Source organism: Sardina pilchardus, chromosome 2, assembly GCF_963854185.1.
Source record: "Sardina pilchardus chromosome 2, fSarPil1.1, whole genome shotgun sequence".
NCBI lineage: Eukaryota > Metazoa > Chordata > Actinopteri > Clupeiformes > Clupeidae > Sardina > Sardina pilchardus.
The window spans coordinates 13063517-13087911 of record NC_084995.1 but is presented as its reverse complement, the minus strand read 5'-3'; the positions used below and the strand labels follow the sequence as shown (position 1 = coordinate 13087911).

The window sequence follows — 24395 nt, the reverse complement described above, 5'->3', positions numbered from 1 at the left end:
TTTTAACTCGAAATAAAAATAAATCTGCCTAGGGCCGCAAAGATATCGGAAGAATTAAAAAACAAATCTGTTTAATTGTCTCCAGTTTTAAAGTCTACACCTGGTGAAGCTCAGTGTAATGATGATGATGATGATGATGATGATGATGAGGGTCAGGTACATCAGGTGTTCAGAGGAGTGGAAGGATGGAAACTACAGAGAGGGCCACAGGAGTGAGTACCACTGCTCATGACAGTTGTGAGAACCACAGCTCGTAACAGTAGGAGAACCACAGCCCGTGTCAGTGGAGAGAACAGTTAGTGAGAACCACAGCCCATAACAGTAGTGAGAACCACAGCCCATAACAGTAGTGAGAACCACTGATGTGTTAGTGTGTAGCCTAACAGGGTGTCCTAATAGGTTCTGAGCGAGCGACAGTCTTGTAGCATTCAGTGCTATCTACCACTATACACTGAAGCTGTTACATATACCCTGCTATTGTGTCATATCTCTCATTCAAAACAGCAGAGCGAAAGAAGGAAAATAGAAACAACAATAAACAATAGAATCGGACTGTTTGCTCGCATCGTATGCAGTTAGGACAAGCACTAAGACAGCACTTAGGTGTTCTGAGTCAGTTAAACAGGCGTTGGAGGGAAATCACCCAGGGCACCGCAGGGCTGATATGACACATGCTCCATGAGCTCCAGATGATTGACAGCATCTAGAGATCGCTATCGTATCTTACCATTGGCCTTGGGATTGGCTTTTGGGGCTTTTTAGAGCCCAGCTTTTTCATGGCGTTATAATACTTCTTCTGCTCCTCAGTCATGAAGATGTCCTGCCCCCCTGCACACAACAAGCATTTGTGATATAGAAATTACTGGATGTCTGCACAATTATCCCTAATATACAGAGATTTGCTCAGGACGTTTCATTTCAAGGCAAGGCAAGTTTATTTGTATAGCACATTTCATACACAACTGCAATTCAATGTGCTTTACATAAACAAAAGCCAGGGAAAATAGTAATAGGAATAATAGTAATTAGTCATGGCAAAAAAAATGCATGATTTTGTTTCAGTGAGTACTTGTATTATGATAGGGTCATCTTACCAATTTTTCTTTTTTGCTGGTTGAAGTTGTCGATGATGACACCAATGAAGAGGTTGAGTGTGAAAAAGGAGCCGAAGATGATGAAGATGACGAAGTACAGGTACATGTACAGGTTAATCTCCTTTATAGGCTGGTCCTCCACCTTACGGAACGAGGCAAAGGAATACAATTAAGTACATCTAACACGAAGATAAGGAATTACAGTCATTTCCTGTGTATTAGCCACACTGTGTATAAGGACAATCCCATATTATCTATTTTTGTCATGTCCATAATGCCAATAAAATGTGATGGTATGGTATGATGTGAATGATTACATGACATCTGAGCATATGATATTTTGGCTGAAGAATGTACAAAAAAATATGTTATCATTCACATCATACAAATACCAAGGCATTTTATTGCCATTATGGACGTGACAAAAAGTCAATTTTCCATGGAATTTCCCATAAAGAGTTTAACAGTGTTTTAGCAAGACAAAAAAGACAAAACCATGCACCCATGTATTGGCCACAGCGCCCAATGCATCAGAATCAGCTTGTGCTTTAATCATTAGTAAGGATGAAGAAAAGAAATGTATTGCTATCGATAGCCTGATCCTTAATATTAACCTCAAAGCTGAAGACATTTTTGCAAAATATAGAAACCTTAGTTAATAGGTTGGAAATTACAGTAAATTAACAAGACAACAATACATGAAATTCAGCAGCCTACATTAGCATGCCACAATCAAAGAAAAGAAGAGAACAGAGAAAAATGAATGAAAGAATAAAACCTACAATATGCATCACTCCATAGACTTACTGTACAGACACACACACACACACACACACACACACTCACCCCACGAGAGTCTACAGCTGCATACATGATCTCCATCCAGCCCTTGAAAGTTGCCTTGAGGAGAGAAATATCACAACACATCTTATTATCACAACACAAAGACCACACCAAAGACCATACTGTACTAGAGGAGATTTAAGCATCATGTTTACTAAGTATCAAACCAAAGGCCATGCTATACTAGATGAGATTTAAGCATCATGCTTGTTAACTTAGTATCAAACCAAAGATCCAAGGCAGATCCAAGCAGGCTCTCACCACTTGCAGAAGCGACAGGTAGCCGATGCCCACGTTGTCGAAGTTGACCTTGACTTTGGTCCAGTAGAACTGTGTGTCGTTCATGCTCTGACACTCGGACTTGTTGTTGACCACGGAGGCGTTGTGCAGGTAGCCCATGCGGTTCACGCACTTGCCGAACTTGCCGGCGAACAGGTTGACGCCCATGATGCTGAAGATGAGCCAGAAGATGAGGCAGACCAGCAGCACGTTCATGATGGAGGGGATGGCCCCGATCAGAGCGTTCACCACCACCTACAACACACACACAACACACACACACACACACACACACACACACAAACACACAAACACACACATGTACAGAAAAATATAAGCGTTTGTATGTGTGTGTGTGTGTGTGTGTGTGTACATGAATGTGTCTGTGTCCATGTGTGTGTGCATACAGTACATGTTCATTATGGAGGTGTGTGTGTGTGTGTGTGTGTGTGTGTGTGTGTGTGTGTGTGTGTGTGTGTGTGTGTGTGTGTGTGTGTGTGTGTGTGTATGTGTGTGTGTGTGTGTGTGTGTGTGGGAAGGTAAATGCATAGATACTGTGGGCCAGATGTACTAACGTTTTGCGTCCATTTCAGGCGTAACGTGCGCGTATAAACATGGGGATGGTATGTACAAACACGCCGCAATGAGAGAAACGCGCAGACTGCCTGCCGTGGGAGCTGAGAATGGCTATTTGCGCTTTTCCGTGTCATGCATATTAATTCCTGGGCGGATCAGCTGGAAATGGGTGTAACGCGCAAGTACAGGGGAGGAGAGGTGCTAATAGCGATTGATTAAGTATTCCGCCTTATGTATGAAAACAGCGCACGTCTACTTTGCGTTGAAAAACTTCCGCCTTCTGAAAGCAGGTGTAATCCAAATTGCGGTTAAATGCGTCTATTAGAAAAACGTTTAGAGTCAGCTGAATCACTATTCAGAGCATCAGTTTTCTTCATTATACTATGTCAAAAGCAACCTTAACTTTTGTTTGCCTCTCTAAAATCGTATTTTCTCTTTCACGACATAGCCTACACTTCCCAATCTGTTAGACAGGCATTACTGTAAGTCATACCCGTATAGTCTACCAGCAGTAAATAGTTCACAAGTATTTTTTTAAGTGGATTAGTAGAACTTTTAGGCCTACTCTGTCTGTCGCTGCTCATTGACATCTCTTTGTCTCATGTATGATCGCTAAACTTGGATTCTTTTTAATATTGCAATATTCAACTGCGCTTGTGGTTCAGCAGCTCTGCGCACGCAACTAGCGTTGTGGAGGGGCGGGAACGGGCGGGGATGACCGCAGTTAACGTAATGAAGTGACAGCTTAGTAAATTCCACGCAATATAGCCAAGCACAGCGTTCGCATTCTGCGTTTACAAAAACTCGCTGTTAGCGCTGTGTTAGTACATCTGGCCCTGTGTGTGTTGGGGGTACATTTATAAATATATACTGTAGTGTGTGTGTGTGTGTGTGTGTGTGTGTGTAACTCACCCTCATGCCTTCAAATCGTGACAGGGCTCTGAGAGGCCTCAGTGCTCTGAGGGTCCGCAAGGACTTGATGGCTGTGAAGTCGGAATAGCCCAGAGAGTTGGCCACCAGGCTGATGAGAGACACCTGTCAACAAACACCGACACACACACACACACACACACACACACAACTAGATTACACTTCCAATAAGGGCTGACGTGCTGGTAGCCTCCATATGATCGCTAGACAGTAAGACTTTGTTTAACTGCTCCAAGACCCAAGACACGCTGTGCGTAATGTTATGAGATCTCTCCCACAGCAAATGGCAAACATCCTAATACAACCAGCTGGTGGATAGGCCAGGCCTCCTGAGAAACCTGAACATCTTACCAGCACTGGCAGCCCATAGTGACCAACACCAGAGCACATTCAACCACTGGGTGCATGCCGGACGTGACAGGGTCCCTTCCCAGGCCAGCGAGTATGTGCTCTAATGCAGCCTGACAGGCAAAACTGCACACACTCTCTGGTCGTGCAACCTACACATGCAACATCACAGTATTACCCTAAGACACAAAACTAACAACTAAACTAAAGCCGGCAAGATCTCAGTCCAAAATAACATGGATTACAACATCACACATGCACACACACACACACACACACACACACACACACACACACAGACACACACGCACACACACACGCACACGCACAGGCACACACACATTCCCACAGTGGCCCAGTCCCCCAGTTTAAGAGAACTACAACATGACACATACACACACACGTACAGTCCCAGTTTGAGAGGACTACAACATCACACACACACACACACACACACACACACACACACACACACACACACACACACACACACACACACACACACACACACACACACAGGTACATTCCCACAGTGGCCCAGTCCCCCAGTTTAAGAGAACTACAACATGACACATACACACACAGGTAGAGTCCCAGTTTGAGAGGACTACAACCTCTCTCTCTCTCTCTTTCTCTTTCTCTCTCTCTCTCACTCTCTCTCTCTCACACACACACACACCACACACAGCTGCATTCCCAGGGTCCCAGTCCCTGTTTGAGAGAACTACATCAAAGAACGTGTGGCACCTGTATTGTGAGGGTGTGTGTTGTTTCTGCCTCGGGTTGCAAATGTTGACTTGCTCAGAATAAGACTTAAACTCTGAAATGCAAATTACCGTGATCTATCTTAACCCCGGATTCCTGTCACATACATCTGTACATTTTCCTGTACCATGAAATAGTATCAGAAAAATATTAACAAAGAAATAAAAACAACAAAACAACAGTGATATAAAAATGACATATGTGATGACAAACAGCTATAATGACCAAAAGCTTCAAACCTTACATTAATATTATTTCACTGTTTCTGGGACATTCTACAGGAAATGAATATTTGGGACACATCATGCGATTCCTTAATTCAATTTAGTCACAGTTTAGTTTCATTGAGTTTCGGTGGAATTTAGAGCAATTTATAAATCAAGTTTTGGAGGTATTGTTTTTAGTTTGATTTGTTGTGTTTTGGATTCATTTTTAGTACCAATCACTTCCACTCTATTCTACATTCATAGACAACAGTATGGCATATTCAGAACACTTATGTGGGGTTTCGCTGTCGAATGGCCCATTGGAGAAGACGATGATTGGAGGTGAGTATGAGGCCGTTGAATGGAGTCAAACACGTACACGATGAGGATACACCATGGACCAGTATGTGTACATGCCGTCTCACAACACAGGTGGCGACACAGACAATAGACACATACTCACCTATACATGCATAGATTGCATACATTATCCATATGCATGTATATCAAATAGAGTGAGGGCTTTTTTATAAAGAATTTTAGAAACTTGATCAGCATTTTATTATCGTGTGTTTTTGCCAATGGCATGGTCCAGTTGTTTAGTGTAGCCAAATAAGTATCCGGTGTGGCCAATGTGGATACTGGCGTTGAATCAAGGCCTGGTCTGTTCTCATATACAAACCAGGCACATCGGTCCCAAGTATTTCTTTATAAAAGAAAGTTAAATGGATTCCTTTGAATATATCTAAAGAAGATATTTAATTCACATAATTTTATAAATCTCTTTAGCTCTGACACTCCTTATTTGGACATCTAATAAACAATACTACATATAAAGACAGAAATTGAATGATTATAATAAATACATTAATTTCCATGTATTAAATACAGAAATATGCACAGATATCTGTAGCTACTTAAACTTTTGCATTTTAACATTACTAGTCATCATGTGAATGCCTTGACCTAGTGTAAGCTATTTGATCATGAACAGAATTAATGTACAGTATCTTTGAATGTGTCCACATCCTAAACATGCTTCAGTTTCTTGTTTCTCAAGCAAATGCCTGTCATTGCCATTGTCATTTGTAACATTATACATCTTCACCAGACAGAAAAGCCCAAAAGCCACCTACCCAAGAGAGTGACACAACCTGAGCAAATGTAAACATGACCAGAAAATCCTAAATCTTCTGTAGATAAAAGTTAGGTTACATGATCACACGGACTGTCATACGATATAAAAGCCAAAGTCTGGTGCGAAAACACAAAAGAGTGGCCTTCAAAGAGGCCTTGTGTGGTTTTATGTATAACTTCCGTAGTGAAATAAGGCCGAGTGAGGACGAGACAGTGGCTTTTGATATCGCCCCATGAACAGGAGAGGCAGACACACAGGCAGTCGGTCGGGGCGCTGAGGCAGGCGCCGGCTCCGCCCTGAGCCGCTACTCACCTTTTAACCTTTGACCTATGAACTTACCCTATCGTTAGAGGTGTGTGTGGTGATCTGTTAGGGGCCCACCGACAGGGTGAAACCAGAGGAAACAGAATGAGGGAGGTTGCCATGGGATTGTCATGTGTTTGTCACTGTGTTGCCATGTGTTTGTCACAGTGTTGCCATGGCATTAATTAACACTGTGTTGCCATGCCATTAATTGACACTGTGTTGCCATGTGTTTGTCACTGTGTTGCCTAAGATTTGTCCTGGTGTGGGTTTGAGGCTGGATTTGCTGCGTGTGAGTGTATGTGTGTGTGTGTGTGTGTGTGTGTGTGTGTGTGTGTGTGTGTGTGTGTGTGTGTGTGTGTTTGTGTGTGTGTGTGAGGGGAGAAAAGGTGCATGCACGTTTATCATTTTATCCACATAATACACATGGATGTAGTCAATGAAAGAAGCAAGGACATTACATGGTTGCATATCAAATGTTCCATATCTCACTCCCACACAGTGAGTAACCTGTTTCTTTATCCATCCGTAAATCCAGGACACCTCCTGGATCTAAACAGGATTGACTACAAACTAAAATCAGATGGAAACACAATTTAGGTCTTACAAATGGATGACAATGTGCACTGCAAGAGGTCTGCATTAATTTGTACCTGAACAGAATAAGACTCAATGCTGAGATGATTTTTCTGACAGCTAGAAGAGTTTCTGTAACCTCTTAAAGGTAGGGTATGGAATTCGCTTTTGGCCACTTTTGCCAAATCACTTGAAATCCTATTCCTAACCCACTTACAGCCACTGAGTTGGAAGCACTGAAATGGAAATTAAACACGTCAATCATCTGTGGAACGGGCAGGGTTCGACAAACTCCAGCCAATTATATTCTTTACCCGCTAGCATCATTTCACTCGTTCGTCAATCTAACCGTCGTACTCCTCCCCCCCGCGCACGTGACACTTTCGTGCACATATTCAAAGCTCGTCAGCCAGAGCCAGTGCTAAAACGAAACCAACTAGACCTACTGTGCGTCCCCTTTGTCCACCCTTGTTGTGTGTCACTTCATTTCTATACAAACTAAGACGGTGGATTTCGTACAGAAACTCATGCACCCACACAATAAATAAGCTACAGTATGTACCAAAAATGACATTTTAGCGTGACTCGAAGAGTGTTGTAAGGATGAAACAAAATAGGTGAATAGGCGAACCACCGGACCAGCACTAAACTCGGATATTTCAGGAGGTAAGAGCCCCGGTAAGAACCAAACCAGATTCTGTTCAAATACACACACCTATGGCTACTGAAAAATGTGAGGTTCATTTATCAATTGTTATTTTGGTGTATTAAAAAGCATCATTGTTTTAGAATTTCCTAATGGCCGGCGGTAGGGCTGGCTTTTCATATTATACAGCTCTGCCCCTGTCAAGTGCCTAGCCTGGCTCGCTCTCACGCATCTGAATTCTCGCTCGTGCATGAATGAGCGTCCATGTGGGTGGAGGTAAAAAGGGTTGGACTGTTTGAGTCGTGTATTTTCAAAATCTGCCGGCCGTTTTGCAAATCCAATACCCAAACTTTAAGTCTGACTGAGTTCCTCTTTATGTAGTGCAGATCATTCAAAAAGATAAAAAGACATTAGATGTTTCACTGTGTATATCATTATATGTACATTATTAATATATACGGTTTCACTGTATATATTATGCACAAGTAGTTATAAATTATATTGAGCAATCTGAATTGATAACCTTCCCTTGGATATTTCCACAAGGCTCCGCAAATCTCCCTTGGACACCTGAGCCTAATCCTGAGCCTAACTGAGGCAGTGACACGTGAACCAGGCTTGGGCAATGGGCACTTAGGAGGAAGAGAGGAGAGAGATGAGTCTCATCGTCATACTCACATCCACAATGAGGAAATCCAGCCAGCACCAGTAGTTGGTGAAATACTTCTTGAAGCCGTAGGCAGTCCACTTGAGGAACATCTCCAGCACAAAGATGTAGGTGAACACCTTATCAGCATACTCCAGGATGACTTTCACCACTTTCCTCTGCTCGATGTAGATGTCCTCAAATGCCTGCATCACATGGACATGCCTGCTTAGCCTGAGGTTATCATCATTCACGTGAGTGGATGGATGGATGGATAGATGGATTGATGGATGGATAGATGGATAGGATAGATTGGTGGTGGATGGATGGATAAATGGATAGATTGGTGGATGGATGGATTAATGGAAGCTACACTGCCTGGTTTGGAAGGGTAATTACACTACATGTCAAATAAACTAGGGGATCCCTCATCAAATGATTCATGGATGAGCATATAAATCATTACATAATTGGATAACTTACTAAATGGATGAATAATTTCATGTTTGTTAATGTAACACCGAACAAATATAGTTCCTTTTGACACTAATAACATACTGTTACACATTTCTACTCATACAGTGGGGAAAACATGTATTTATACCATGCTAAAGTTGGCTAAATAGAGGAATTTAACATATTTCTCTTTTTAGGCAACTTTAGCATGGTATCAAATACATGATCTCCCCACTGTAACTATATACTCATAATTGTATATCTCATACACTGCAGTGAGAGCATTTTAATGATCAGGAACTGCTGGTGTCTTTATCCACCACTGCTGGGGTCACAGTGATGCCTGAGGTCACTTCAGTGATCATAGTCAGCAAGATGGTGAGTCAGGGGCAGAGGTTCAATGTGTAATTCTCTGCCCAGATGTACGATTAGTGGACAGAGAATTACCAGTCAGCACAATTCCACAGAGATGGAGTTCATGGTCAGGATTTACTGTAGGTTTACTGGGACATGACACGTCACTGTGCACTACTGAGAGACAAACCGGAGCTCTAAAATAGCCCAAAGAAAATAATTGAAATGCTGGGTGAAATGCTTTGGGCTGTCATTATTGAGACATGAGAAAAAGAGACATGCAGGTATGAACTCTTGGGTTTGTAAGTGGAGCATTCAGTTTGTGGAGACCTAGAACAGTGAAAAGGGCGTTGACAGACTTAAGTTAAACCAGCGACATTAGAGTCTAAGTACAATGGTTTCTGAGGAGTCATAATTAAGGGTTAGCAACTCTGGAGCCTAAGCTCATCTGAGTTTCCTGATGAGTTATAACTAAAGGTTAGCTTTAGCGCTGAGTTTCCTGATGAGTTATAACTAAAGGTTAGCTTTAGCGCTGAGCTTCCTGATGAGTTATCAATAAAGGTTAGCTTTAGCGCTGAGCTTCCTAAGGATTTAAAACTCAAAGTTAGCTTTAGAGCTGCAGTTCAGGTCAGGGGTTTCCATCACCAACATATGGCTGCTCTGGAGGTCTCTGTGTGTGGTAGAAGGGGATTAAGCCATGGAGATGCCCCAGATAGCTGGTGACTCCAGAGGACCTGGAGCAGGGAACCACGGACAGATCAGGGCCTGGGTGGATACAGTAGCAGCTGCAGTGGTTATCAGGGCTGGCTGCAGCCGAAAGCACGCAGAGGTGGAAAAGGGAGGAGGTTGGACCTCAGACTAAGATTAGGCTGCATAAACATTCACAAACACAAACAAACAACCACACACACATTTATCTCAACCATACTCACATATACTTACATACAGTATAATCACACTCATTTACACACATACGTTTACACACACACACACACACACACACACACACACACACACACACACACACACACACACACACACACACACACACACACACACACACACACACACACACACACACACACACACACACACACACACACACACACACACACACACACACACACACACACACACACACTCTCTCTCTCTTCTCTCACCAGAGCTCCGCTGCTGAGGAGGATCATGAAGATGATGAAGGTCTCGAACCAGCTGTGCTCCACAATCTGGAAGCAGGTCTTCCTCAGTCTCCACCAGGCCTGGCCCATCCCCCGGGTGGTGTCGATCTCACAGCACTTACAGTGCCGCACACAGACTGGACAATCAACACACCAGGTAACAGATCCATGATGGATTTTACAGTACAATTAGGGGCCCACACAGAGATAAAGACATAAACAAATAGAGAGAGAGAGAGAGAAATATGAGCAAAAATGTCTTGTGCATAACAAACTAAAGCTATATTGTCCGCCATGTGGGAGGATTGAGCTGACCCACCAATGTTTTTTACTTATGATATTTCTCCTGGCACTAAATCAATGAATAGATTTGGAACATTATTGAATTAACTTTCATGACTCTTTAGAAGGTTATCAAACTGGCTCTAACTACACTTTAGAATTTGGACTTTGCACATCATTTAAATGAAGGCCCTTAAGTCATGAGGTTGTGCTATAGAGCTTACACTCAGGGAAACAGTCGTCCGGATCCATGGCATCGTCTCCCATCTCGGAATAATCCTCCTCTATCTCCCCTGGTCTCCGCAGGTCCACTGTGCTCCCCTCAGACAAGCTAATCACTTCCTGTGCAAACAGGAAATAGTGCTGTGAGTACAGCTTTAAGTAAACGCCATGCTTCACAGAAACTAGACCGCAAGAATGTAAATAAATACTGTAGTAAAAAGATAAGTTTGAGCACTTATTAATCCTTCCTTTCCAGGAATGCTTTTCAAACGATTCTGATGAAACCTGTATTACTGGGAAACGTGCATCTGTGATGATGACTAACTTAAGTACACCATGCATCATGTCCATTAATCCATTAGCCAGTGTTTGTAAACATTACATCATGATTAGATTTATATGAATAAATCAGAGTTAAGATTAGTCAGAGAAACATGGAAGAAGCTTTCATGGATGTAAACAACATGCATTGACCATATAGAACTGATATGGGATAGGGCGTAAATCTGAAACCTACTTAAACACCAAAGCAAACACACAAACACACGCATCAACATCTGGTTTCCAAGAGGTCAGTGACCCCTGAGCATAATCTCAGACAGCTCAAGTAGACTTCCAATGGCACTGATGACAACATGATGCTAATGCTAACGCCTGCTAGCACCAGGGGATTCTCCAGTCCTGTGTGCAAGCAGAACAGCCTCCTGTAGAGCACCATCAGGCATCTTAATGCAATTTTGATGAGATTTTCAGTGCAGTAATGGAAACATATTTAAAATGTCTGACTGGGATTACTGGTACAGAGGTGCTTCCTTAATCCAATATCGCTAATCCCACACTAAGGAACGAGTGCAGAGGCTACTGCTTCGCTAGCTTGGGGATTAGAGTTTGGTTATGGTTTACATCTCCGCAAGGAAGAAGTGAATCCTCTGTAATGGAGTTATATTGCCAATACTTCTATTACTAACATCTGTCTCTCTTTTCTCTCTCTCTGTTCAGTTCAGCTTTATTTTACCATGCTAGTGCATGTATGCATTTGTTTGCAAATGTATCTGTACATGTGAGTGTGTGTGTGTGTGTGTGTGTGTGTGTGTGTGTGTCTGTGTGTGTGCGCGCGCACATAATATGCAAGTGTTTCTGTGTTAATGGCTGCCGCTGTCTTTTTTGGACTGGGCTCTCTCCTCTGGGCTTGCGGGCCCAACGTGACAGTTACGAAAGCAGTCGGCGTCCTGCTGGGAGTGGCTGTTACACAACAGGGCACGGGGGCGAGCGATCGAGCCCTCAGAGGCCAGGCTGCGCCCTTCTGTTCGACTATCAACAACCAACACAGCTGGTTGCCTTGGAAACAGTAACCACATTAGCAGCAGTGGCTAACACTTAATGCCACTATGGCAGTATTTAAGGGAGTAAGACAGAACAGGAAATGACAGCTTTAGTTATCAGCCAAAAGTAGAGTGGGTGAGTTAAATTATTCAAAAAGGAATACATTTGTAATTTGTTGTGTGATTTTAATTCTAAAAAAAAAAACATTCCGTCAACACGTCGTCCGTCCCAGCAACAATTTCAACTTCAAAAAACTAGTTGACTTTACTATGTTTAAACTTTCAAATTTCAACAAAATGTAAACATTCAAATCAAGTTATCATAACATAAAGAAGAAATACGGCAAGTTTTGACATAGATCTCTGTTGGTACGAAAACCTTCCAAAAACAATGGGTGCTACAGCCAGCTTGCTACAGTTGCTACAGTTGCTACAGCCAGCAGCTAACGCAACCAGGCTACTAGCTGTGATAGCTTCAGCTACAGTAACTGCTTATTATGGTCGGTGCAGATGATGGAAATAGCTATTCTGACCTCTGTCCTGCTCTGCATTGTTTGATCCAGATATTTGTACAGTTATGTCATCAGGAAGCAGTTCAGAAAATGCACTTGAAATGCCTCCGCTGCCTGTTGAACGAGGCCTTTGGAGTTGGTTTATGGTGAAGGCACATTAACAAAATAGCTTGTACTGGCCCTGGTACAAAATAAAGTGGTTTGGTCCAAAAGAGGCCTCATAATTTAAGAGCAACCATCTCACCAATGGAGCAAATGCAACAGTATTCTAATCATAAATATCTAAACCAAACGACACGCAATGATTATGTCAGTAATAGATAAGAAAAGGAAATAGAGAAATACTTGAGGGCACTCCCTGGCCCCCTCCCACCCCAATGCGCTGTTATGTAACTGCATCTGTGAGTTGAGAGGAGATCACCTTGTCTGCTTGACAGATTATCAGATTAGGCATCCGGAAACACCACTTCATCCACATCCATTTACGACCCCCAGCGTAATCTGTCCCCCAAACCCACCCTTCGCGTGCTGCTCTCTCATCCCACTGACCTTCGACCTTATCTCTTGTAGGGACACGCCAAGCCACAGCTCTCATCAGCAGCACACTTAAAGCTGCAGTATTTTAATCAGGCTAATCAGACTAGCATTAGCCAGAGGTGCATCCCTGTGTTGGTAATGTACAAATGCCTGGCATTGGCTTATTCTGACAGAAGCACAAGTAATGCTTGTTTTAGGGTCAGAGTTTGCTCCATCTGAATTCAGGGCACTTCGGGCATGCTCGTGTAATGCAGTGTAACATTGTCTCTCTGTCACAAATCAGCTTTGCTGTGCTGTAAATCTAAAAGCATTTCACAAGTGGTCCAGAGCAGAGCATGACACTAAGCCTTGGCCAGCCCCTGAGCCCGTCACCAAACAGAACAGGGGTAAGACTGCACGAAACACTGGAGAGGGTTCCTCCAGAGTTTTAGCCAAACGGCCACCATCATCTTTAAAGGTTTCCACTGCCCTGTGAGAAACCTGCACTTATTGCATTGTAATGACGCCACTGAGTACATTATATTGCATTAAAGTAGTGCTGTATAATAGCACATTGGTGCGCATTGTACAAAAAATACGATCTATCCTTAATCCCACAACCAATCCCTGCCCTGTAATAGACAGGAACATTGATTGTTAAGTTGTTATGATATGTTATTCCCACTATCAGCATAAAATCTGGTCTAAATCTGATGGTCTGATTAAAGACGGGATTTTAGGCTTTCGAACAACTTCAGAAGTTATTATCCTTTTTCTCAGATGACCAAAACATTCTGAACAATGGGGGCACGTCCGTACCACCCACCCAACCACCATGGGGACCCAGGTTCGAGTCTGGCCCAGGTCGATATATATCTACTGTATCTGAATAACCACCCTTATTTCGTATTGGCCAGAGAAAATGACGGGGAAAAACAAATCTCACCGCTTTGCTCTCATCATCCTCTGACGACTCTGTCTCCTCCTCTTCCTCCTCGAGAAACTCCACGTCCGACTCCCCAGGGGCGATGGGCACAGTGATGGTGATGGTGGGGTTAGTCATGTAGCTGTCCTCGCCCTCGTCAGGGATGACGTAGATCTCCCCGTAGCGGCCGATTACTCCCACAACGCCGTTGCAGTCCACGTGGTTGCCCGTGGCGGTGACGGTGGGATGCTCGGTGTTTAGCGAGGCCTCCTTCGCCTTCTGTTGCTTCCTCCGGAAGTCTCCGCTGCAGAGCTCGTGGCAGAAGGTTCCCAGCCAGCTAATGCCGCTGTGGATGCGTGCGATGGCGATCTGCATGTTGTTCATTTCACCGTCATCGTCTGGGGCCGACAGGTTATCTGAGCTGAAGGAACTCAGTAACAGGGCCAAGAACAGATTCAACACCTGAGCAAGAGGGAGGGAGAGAGAGAGAGGGAAAATTAACAGTGGCATCCACATGCATTAAAGGAATAGTACGGAATTGTGGACATAGGACCTCATTTCCAACTTTGCCGAGGTGATATAGGTCGATGGAGACAGTTTTTATCGCGTTTAACCCCTTCCTTAAATTGCAGCGTTCCCCTTTGCTAAGCTGGTTCTGAGCTAACACATTTCAACGGTAACATCCAAAACAGTCTTACTCACTCCACAGCACACCCGAGACAAGTAAATTAAAACGTCAGACTATCGATGTACATGTCCGTGTTGATAAAATAATTTTAGAAATAAAACTAACCTTGCAACTCAATGATTTATTACATTTTGAGGGACTAGTTTCTCAATATCAATCCACTACTGCCATACAGGGAACAAAGTATAGGCTATTGCAATGCGATGGAAGATTTTATTTTTAACATTGTTCTATCAACACAGACATGTGTATCGATAGTCTGACGTTATCATTTATTTGTTTCATTTATTTGTGGCAGGCTGGATGTTACGGTTGACTTGTGTTATCGCAACACCAGATTAGCACCAGATGAACACTACAACTTAAGGAAGGGCAGAAATTCACTGAAAATGGTCTCCACCAACCTATAACTATTATTATAACTAAATATATTCCAACTAAGTTGGAAATTAGGTCATATGTCCAAAATTCCGAACTATTCCTTTAACTTATAGTACTATTGCAGTGCATCAAACACGATGACTATAAAACAGGTCATAGGGGATCACATCTGCTGTGATCTATGTGACTGGTGTGTGCCCTGTCCACATTGAGCGAGGTAAATAGTAATACTACACATTTGTAAGGGTAAAATGATCTCCATCCAGATGTTCATTTTCGGACCGTTTTGTGTACGTATGTGTGTGTGTGTGTGTATGTGTGTGTGTGTGTGTGTGTGTGTGTGTGTGTGTGTGTGTGTGTGTGTGTGTAATGAGATCATCTCTGAGGGTGGCTTCCAGAGGCGCCCTATGAGTGAGGGCTGAAACAAGGACAGCTGATTGGACGCCCAGTGAGTGAGCATAGAAATGAAGACAGCTGATTGAACACCCAGTGAATGACCATAGAAACGAGGACAGCTGATTGGTTGGTATGTGACCTCTGACCTCATAATGCGCCCCAGGCAGCTGGTGTAATCTCCAGCGGTCATAGCATGACCCGAGACTGCAAAGTGGATGTTGTGTGTCTGTCTGTGTGTGTGTGTGTGTGTGTCTATTGGTGAGTGCATGGGTGTGCATTTTTGTGTATACGTTTTGTGTTTATATAACATTTAAGTGTGAGTGTGTGTGTGTGTGTGTGTGGGAGAAAGAGAGAGAGAGAGAGAGTGTGTGTGTGTGTGTGTGTGTGTGTGTGTGTGTGTATGTGGTGGACTGAAGAGAGACAAAAAAGCTTTCATGGGATTCTCTGGAGTTCTTCCCTGCAGATATTTTGTGCTTCTAGGCCAATGCTCTGATCCGACTGCGCTCCTGTTGCACAGCTCATAACTGGTGTTCACTACTGAAGCCAGATGTCCAGGGGTGGGGATACTGATAAAGACTTTGCCTTGCCCTCATCTTTACAGTGAGTTACTTTGTCAAAGCACCTGTTTCATACCAGGGTAAATGACTAGGCAGACCAGGTTAGAAATTGAGAGACCAGACTAATGGCCTGGTCAGACTATACGATTTTTTTGTCGTTCACGATTGTCGTTTACGATCTAACATGTCACACTATACGATTTTAGAACCATGAAAACCTCTCCGCGTCTTGGTCGGTAGAGTGGCCACATACACCGAAAGTGTCGGTCGCGTCATACGACTCCCGTCAAATTTCTGACAAGCCAGACTTTTTGTCGGGCTGTTTTAGAACGTCGTGAACGACAAATTGCAAGTCGTGAAGCATGTCACATTATAAGATTCACTCCGCGTTCGATGTCGTGCCCGACCATTTGAAATCGGTTACGATGCTGTAAACTTGTCGGTCACGACAAATTCGGGCCAAAATCGGGCTGAAATCGTGTAATGTGTCCACGCCATAAGTTTGATTAGAATGTAAAACCATTTACAGGATATTACCGGTCTATGCCTGTGCTGGTTCTAGAACTGGGATGGTTTAGTGAGATTTACATGCAAAGCACTTCACATGAACTAAAGCACAACTTTTATTTTCAGTAACTCACAGAGCTGCATACTGAATTTGAAGATGGGTGGAAAATCCTAATTTCACTGCTTTTTGGTTTTGGTTGAATTGTGTAATCTGGATCATGATTGTATCTACCCCGTATAAAGTCCCAAAGACAAACAGGGGGGTGGTGGGGTATCAGAGAGAGAGAGGGAGAGACAGGGATATAGAGACAGAGAGAGACACATACAGAAACGGAGAAAAACAGAAAGAGAAAGTTTGGCAGGAGTGAGAGAGAGAGAGACAGAAACAGAGACAAACAAAGAGAGAGCAAGAGAGAGAGATGTGGAAACTGAGAAAGGCCGAAAGAGAAAGATAGAGAGGGTGGGTATAAGGCAACTGCCTATCTGATGTCTGACACAGGGACAGACAGGGAGCCAAAGAGGAAGATGAGAAAAAGAAAGAAAAAGAGGAGAGATAATAAAAGATAGGAAGTGTGACAGGTGTTTGCCCGGTAGGACACAGAGAGAGAAAGAGAGAGGGAGAGAGAGAGGGAGAGAGGTTGCGTGTGTGACAGGTGTTTGGCTGATGTTGGACAGGACTTGATCTGGTAAATCCGTGCTCTTTAACAGTGAAACACAGCAAAGATCAGCAGCCCAGACAGACGGGTGCCTGTAGGTCTGTGTATCTGTGTATTAGCTCTTCTTCAGCATTACCCTACTTCAGAGTCTGTGTCTGACCCTATACGGCCTGGTGTGGCGCGCGCACACACACACACACACACACACACACACACACACACACAGAGAGAGGACAGGAATAGCTCTGTTTAAAGCTGACCTGGAGTCTGTCATGGCTGCCTAATACAGTTGCCTCACCGCCAGCATCACAACCACACACTCAGCATGCTATCCGGTTGTTAAGTCATGACTCAATTATGTAGAGACAAAGAGAGGATGCGGAGATAAAGAGAGAATAAAGAGTTCTCGCGAGATGATGCTCATTACACATCCCCTTGGAGCTGCGCTGCACCAATCACATTGGATGTATCTGATACAGGTGGGCCAGAGGCGAGCTGAAGTCTGGAATCAGTCAGTAAACATTGGTCGTAGTGTTCGATTTGTGTGCAGTGATATTTTCATAATGCATGCTTGGTGCCGCCCCTTGAGTTGGGCCATTTTCATTACTCATAGCCAGACCTTAAATCTTTTGTAGATTTGGGTCTGCATTTCCAGGCTTATTTTGAGTAGCCTTAGCCTACAGTACCAAGAAAAATGGCATTCAACACTGCTACTCACCTCTGCCTAGACCAAATAAAATCCTATTTTTCATGGAGGATTTTATGCTTGATTATACCATCTGGCTGCACAGCTATACTAATTACTCTGTTAGAGTCAGCACTTTTTTACCCTCACTACACCGGACATGGTTGTGAAAAGGTTCAAAGGTTGTGGAAACAGGCTGACTGCGCTGGTAACCTTTTTTTGGACAAAGGACCACAGCACGACCGCTCCGCAAGTATCCCATAGGACCCCCACACCACAGTTTGATCGCTCCGCAAGCTCAAGTATCCCATAGGACCCCCACACCACAGCACGACCACTCTGCACACTAAAGAATCCCATAGGCCCCCCACATCACAATATGACTGCTGAGCATGCTATAGCATCCCAGTCAATATTCATCAGTATGTAGTACCTTTTTCAGTTTTTCGTCATCTGGATTCTTTGACTAAAGCAAAGGACATCATTTCTTTCAATTAAAAATGATCATTTCTAACCTTGTGACTCACCGTATTTCCTATTCATTTGACTATAATTCCGATGGAAACATTTCCCTTGTGTGGGAATCCCCCATTAGGAGCACACATAATGCAATGCATCGTGTGTTTGTGTACATGCATGCCATGCCATGCAATGCATTGTGTGTTTGTGTACATGCATGCGATGCCATGCAATGCATTGTGTGTTTGTGTGCATGCATGCGTGCACACGAGTGTGTGTGTGTGTGTGTGTGTGTGTGTGTGTGTGTGTGTGTGTGTGTGTGTGTGTGTGTGTGTGTGTGTGTGTGTGTGTGTGTGTGTGTGTGTGTGTGATGTGTGTGTGTGTGTGTGTGTGTGTGTGTGTGTGTGTGTGTGTGTGTCTGTGTGAGTAAAATAACAGTCTCGTCCTGGCGGTCCGTAAACAAGGGATTGAGAGCAGGAGGAGCATGCGGTCACATTGGGTAATCTTTAGTGATGGGAACTCCGGCTCTTTGTGAGAGACAGATCTTTTGGCTGAGCTCAGCAACAACAGCTCTTCATTTGGTATCTTTTCTGGGTTGGCTTTTAAAATTCAACCAAATTGAGCTATGAAAACTCTCATCCCGGGTCTCTCTCTCTCTTTCTCTCTCTCTCTGTCTGTCTGTCTGTCGCTCTCTCTCTCTCTTTCTCTTACTCACTCACTCACTCACTCACTCAGAAGAGCTTGCTCTTTGAACCGAGAGCGACACATTACACTAGTTATCTTGATTCTGTTTGCCCCCATGCACAGGTGAGGTTGCTGTGAGAGGGTATTGTGTCAGTTCTGGGAAGCCTATCTTGATCCCTTCTCTTTAAATGAGAATTTCCAATGTCCAGCTGTGAGGGCCAGGCAACATCTGGACACAGACATATCCCTGGCTATGGAGCCAAGGGACTACAAACCCGTGCCACACACACACACACACACACACACACACACACACATACACACACACACACAGACCAATATACACAACACAGTGAACACACACAAACACATGCCTCTCTGACTCTCATCTAAGTCGTGGGCCACACAACAAACCCCATGTGTGTGTAGGACGGGATACAGCCATAAAACAGAGACAGAGGAGGAAACACTATCTAATCATAACAGATAACAGTGCCCGAGCAGGCTGTGGTCAACAGCCACAATAACAACACATTGCACTTACATGCAGACACACACACACACACACACATCCTACAAACACCTAAAATGACTACAGGTTAGAGTAGACACAATTAACACCTCATAACGTATGTAATAGATAGGGGGAGCGTACCGTGTGCAGTCATTGAAATTATTTTTTATGCTCTCCATAGAAAATGAGCCAAGGCCAATGAGAGTTTAAAGAAATAATAAATAGCATATTGATATAAATATACTGTACATTGAAAAGGGTAAAACCACCACCATGCGAAAGGGATTCTAAGTTCAATGACCAGACAGATTTGAGAGTGATACAATTATTAATCTCTCAGCTTTCACTAATTATCAAGCCTTAAAGCGTTTAAGTGATTCTCAACACCTTGTGGCTGAGGTTTTTTCAGATGTGTAGGAAGAGCTCAAGCACACAGTAGGTTCCCTAATCAGCAGTGAGCCAGCAGGGAGGAGGTCATAGAGGCGTGCAATCGCTGACAGCTTGACTTTCCCATGATATGGCTTGCTGGACAAACGCTGTGCAACTCTACACTCATGCACATCATCATCCAGTCCCAGTCGCCATGTTCCCTTAGAAGAGAGAAGGGGAACTGAGCTCACGCACGTGCACACACACACACACACACACACACACACACACACACACACACACACACACACAGTGTGTGATGATAGTCCACAAGCCACTTACCACGACCAGACACCCAAACCCTGAAGTGCCATGCCCATTCCCCCCAAAAGGACAATGCCCACCCCATGCCAACTCAACCCCAAAAGAACAATGCCCACCACTCCCTAAAGAATCCTACCCCATGCAACCCAAAAGGACCACCATGCCCATTCCACCCCTAAAGGAAAATACCCATACTGCGAAAAATACCTTACTGAGGCCAGTATGCACATGATCACACAGTCCATGCCAAGAATGTCACAACATTGGGAGACATGACTCCTAGCAGTTGCCGTATTGACAAAAACATCTACAAAAACAGCGAACTAGCTTTGGATGGGCGTATAGGTGTATCCCAACAACTTCCCTGTTGTTCAATAACACCCCAACAAAAAGCCTTTAAGAAACTGCTTCCTTTCTTTGCGCAAGTACTCTCTGTGTGAAGTATTCCGGCAGCTCCAGCAAGCTGTTGGAGCAGCGTGACTCACTCACCACCAGGTTGCCGATCACCATGACGAGCATGAAGACCAGGATGCAGAGCGGCTGTCCTGCCACCTCCATGCAGTCCCACATGGTCTCGATCCACTCGCCGCACAGCACGCGGAACACGATCAGGAACGAGTGGAAGAAGTCCTTCATGTGCCAGCGGGGCAGCGAGCAGTCCTTGGAGATCTTGCACACGCAGTCCTGGTAGTTCTTGCCAAACAGCTGCATGCCCACCACGGCGAAGATGAAGACGATGATGGCCAGGACGAGGGTGAGGTTGCCCAGGGCGCCCACCGAGTTGCCGATGATCTTGATGAGGGTGTTCAGCGTGGGCCAGGACTTGGCCAGCTTGAAGACTCTCAGCTACAAAACAGCAGTGGGGGAAAAAACAAGTGAATATGAATGGCTTGTTGACACAATTGACAATATACTCAACAAGTGATGTTACACTGGTGACATTTTGGTGTTTTTGAATGGATGCATGTTTGATTCTGTGGTTAATTGGCTGAAGAGACCATGAAGTAATCATGTCATTTCTCCCAGTAAGCTATTTTGCACATGATCACACCAGACAGTGTTTCACACTAACAAGGTGACAACTGCTCCAAGTGGTTAGCAGTTTCCCCTTTGATAAAGTTGGATGGTTAACTAGCTTTAGCTTGGGTGATGCATACCACATATTTAGATTCAAACAAGTGAGCTGCCACCATCTTTAAAAATAGCGCTCCACATGTGCTCACTTCCACCCTTGTTTTTTAACAACCAGCCAATTAGTCAGAAACAGTCCACATAAACAATAAGCGTTCCCTTGTCAACTAGTGATTGTAAAAATGTGGGCAGAAGTGAGCACTTGAGTGACACCATTTTAAAGACACTGGAAATGCTAACTGGCTGAAGCTAACACCAGTGATGTTTTTATAGGGGAAGATGCCAATCTTACAGTACCTGTTTGCCCATTTGAAAAAAATACATAACTGGCTTTAGCTTAGATCACATGTATCACTCTGAACCAATCATGTCAATTCTTCTAGGACAGAACATTGACTAACCGTATTTTAGCATAAAAGATTCTCATATTCACTTAAATGGACAACTGTCATTTGTGTCACAAAATATAAGGGAAAGCTGTTAAAGATTATAATGGTGGTAGTCTAATTGAAAGTGACCTAAGCAGTTTCACATAATAGGAATTTGTTCAGGGTACGTTAGCCACTTCCCCCATATGATTCCATTAAAAAACATAGCTTCCGATGCTAAATTCCGGACCCATACTTTTTCAGAGGAAGATTGTTATTCTGATTATCTCTGATAATCCTCCCAATCCCGAGGCCCCTGCTCATGACCCACTGAGGCCAGGCCGGTATGCACTTGAGAGTGTGTCTCTTGCCTGCTGTGTGTCCTCCCTGCCTGAGTGAGGTGGCACCAGAGGAATGTGTGTAACCTGCTTACTTCCAAGCATCAGGCACTGCTCACTGGTCAATTACACTAATGCACTGTGGCTTAGGCAGAGGTAGGATAATACAATTCTGTGCTGTGTGTGTGTGTGTGTGTGTGTGTGTGTGTGTGTGTGTGTGTGTGTGTGTGTGTGTGTGTGTGTGTGTGTGTGTGTGTGTGTGTGTGTGTGTGTGTGCGTGCGTGTGTGTGTATTTGTGTATTTGTGTCTATTTGCATGAAAGAGGGCAGGTGTTCATCTGCAGAGTTCATAGAACATTATGTACAATCACAGAGACACAGTAAACAGATGAATCAGAGGGAGAGGACTGGAGGCCTTCTGCTAAAGGACACATTTCGGGCCTAATACTTAAGTGTTGCTTTAACATACAGTACTTACACATGTCAGGCCTATACTTGAGTGTTGCTTAACATACTTACACATGTCAGTCCTATACTTAAGTGTTGCTTTACAGTAACATACTTAAGGATTTCGGGGCTATACTTAAGTCTTGGAGCTATACAGAATGTAGGCCGACTATTAGTTGTTGAGCTACTCATATAGGACTGTAATTTCCACCTGCCTATATAGCATGGCCTATTGAGCTGGGTACTTAAAGTGTGACATGTTAAGCATGTCTTTCCAAATTCAAAATGCTTACTACAGAGTATAGTGAAGCATGCCAAAGCAATATTATCAAGAACATGATTTAGATGTCCAGTGATAATGCCTGTTTAAAACCAGAGGTGACAGAAAAGGGGGTGCCCAGTGATAATGCCTGTTTAAAACCAGAGGTGACAGAAAAGGGGGTGCCCAGTGATAATGCCTGTTTAAAACAAAAAGTGACAGAGAAGGGGGTGCCCAGTGATAATGCCTGTCTAAAACCAGAGGTGACAGAAAAGGGGGTACCCACCAGGCGGAAGGAGCGCAGCACGGAGAGGCCCTCCACATTAGACAGACCCATCTCTACGAGGCTCAAGCACACGATGATCCCGTCAAACATGTTCCAGCCATGCTGGAAATAGTAGTAAGGGTCCATGGCGATCAGCTTGAAGACCATCTCAAAGGTGAAGATCCCCGTGAAGACCTGAAGAAAGGGGAGAGGAGAGAAGACAGGGAGGAGTGGAAGGGGCGGGTGTGAGAAGGGGCCATGGGGAGATACAGAGTGGAATGAAGGCGGGAAGAGAAGAGAAGAGAAGAGAAGAGAAGAGAAGAGAAGAGAAAGCAAGAGAAGAGAAGGAGGTGTGTAAGCACAACTATTGCATGTGTGTTATCACCAATTTCAATTTCCACAAAATTGTGTGTGTGTGTGTGTGTGTGTGTGTGCGTGCCTGCGTGCACGTGTATGTATGTATTTGTGTGTGTGTGTGTGTGTGTGTGTGAGTTTCTCACCAGGTTGCCAACGGTCAGCATCTTGTTGAACTCGTTGGTCATGGGGTAGTGCTCCAGCGCCATGAAGAGTGTGTTGAGCACGATGCAGATGGTGATGCCCAGGTCCAGGAAGGGGTCCATCACCATCACCTTCACATACTCCTTCAGCCGCAGCCAGTCCGGCGTGCACGTCCACACCAGGTACTTCTGCGCAAACTCGTACCAGCAGGGGGGGCACTTCTGTTGAGCCTCCGCCAACTCTGCAGCCCAGAGGAGAGAGAGAGAGAGAGAGAGAGAGAGATAGAGCAGTGGGAGAGAGGAAGAATATTATGATGAGTATTAGTAATAGTCCAGATTTGAATTGTGAAGATTAAGATGGTTTAAATTTGAATACGAGTGTGTAAGATTGTTTTTTTATTGTTTAAATGTATGCATGTATGTACACAGCAGTTGTGATTTTGTGTGTTTGTGTGTGTGTGTGTTTGTGTGTGTGTGTGTGTGTTCTCACCATCTATGGCGTCACTGAAGAAGCTGACGGAGCTCATGCCTCTCTTCCTGCGAAGGGGCGGAGCCTCCTCCTGTCCATCAGGAGAGTGTGGCGTTGGGGTCATGGGGCTCTCCTGATAGGGCTGGTCCTGACACAAACAAACAAACAAACAAACCAACAAATCATGATAGAGTCAACACAAACACACCGTTCTCACAGAACACACAGAAATAGATAAGTGAACAGAATATCCTCATAGAGCACACAAACAAACAAAGATTAACA

At 44.0% G+C, this 24395-nt stretch overlaps 1 protein-coding gene across 1 annotated transcript in view; it reads right to left on the bottom strand.

Annotated features, from left to right (window-relative positions):
* scn12aa (sodium channel, voltage gated, type XII, alpha a) overlaps positions 1-24395 on the bottom strand; it is a 55853-nt gene that overhangs the window by 2587 nt on the left and 28871 nt on the right. Inside the window, exons 12-24 of the mRNA XM_062551098.1 lie at positions 24132-24252; positions 23645-23883; positions 23166-23339; positions 20827-21183; positions 14139-14579; positions 10845-10962; positions 10321-10475; positions 8383-8556; positions 3705-3827; positions 2199-2471; positions 1941-1994; positions 1095-1236; positions 728-828 (exon numbers count right to left, since the gene is read on the bottom strand). Coding sequence (XP_062407082.1) covers positions 728-828; positions 1095-1236; positions 1941-1994; positions 2199-2471; positions 3705-3827; positions 8383-8556; positions 10321-10475; positions 10845-10962; positions 14139-14579; positions 20827-21183; positions 23166-23339; positions 23645-23883; positions 24132-24252 — 2472 coding nt within the window. The remainder of the gene's footprint in view (positions 1-727; positions 829-1094; positions 1237-1940; positions 1995-2198; positions 2472-3704; positions 3828-8382; positions 8557-10320; positions 10476-10844; positions 10963-14138; positions 14580-20826; positions 21184-23165; positions 23340-23644; positions 23884-24131; positions 24253-24395) is intronic.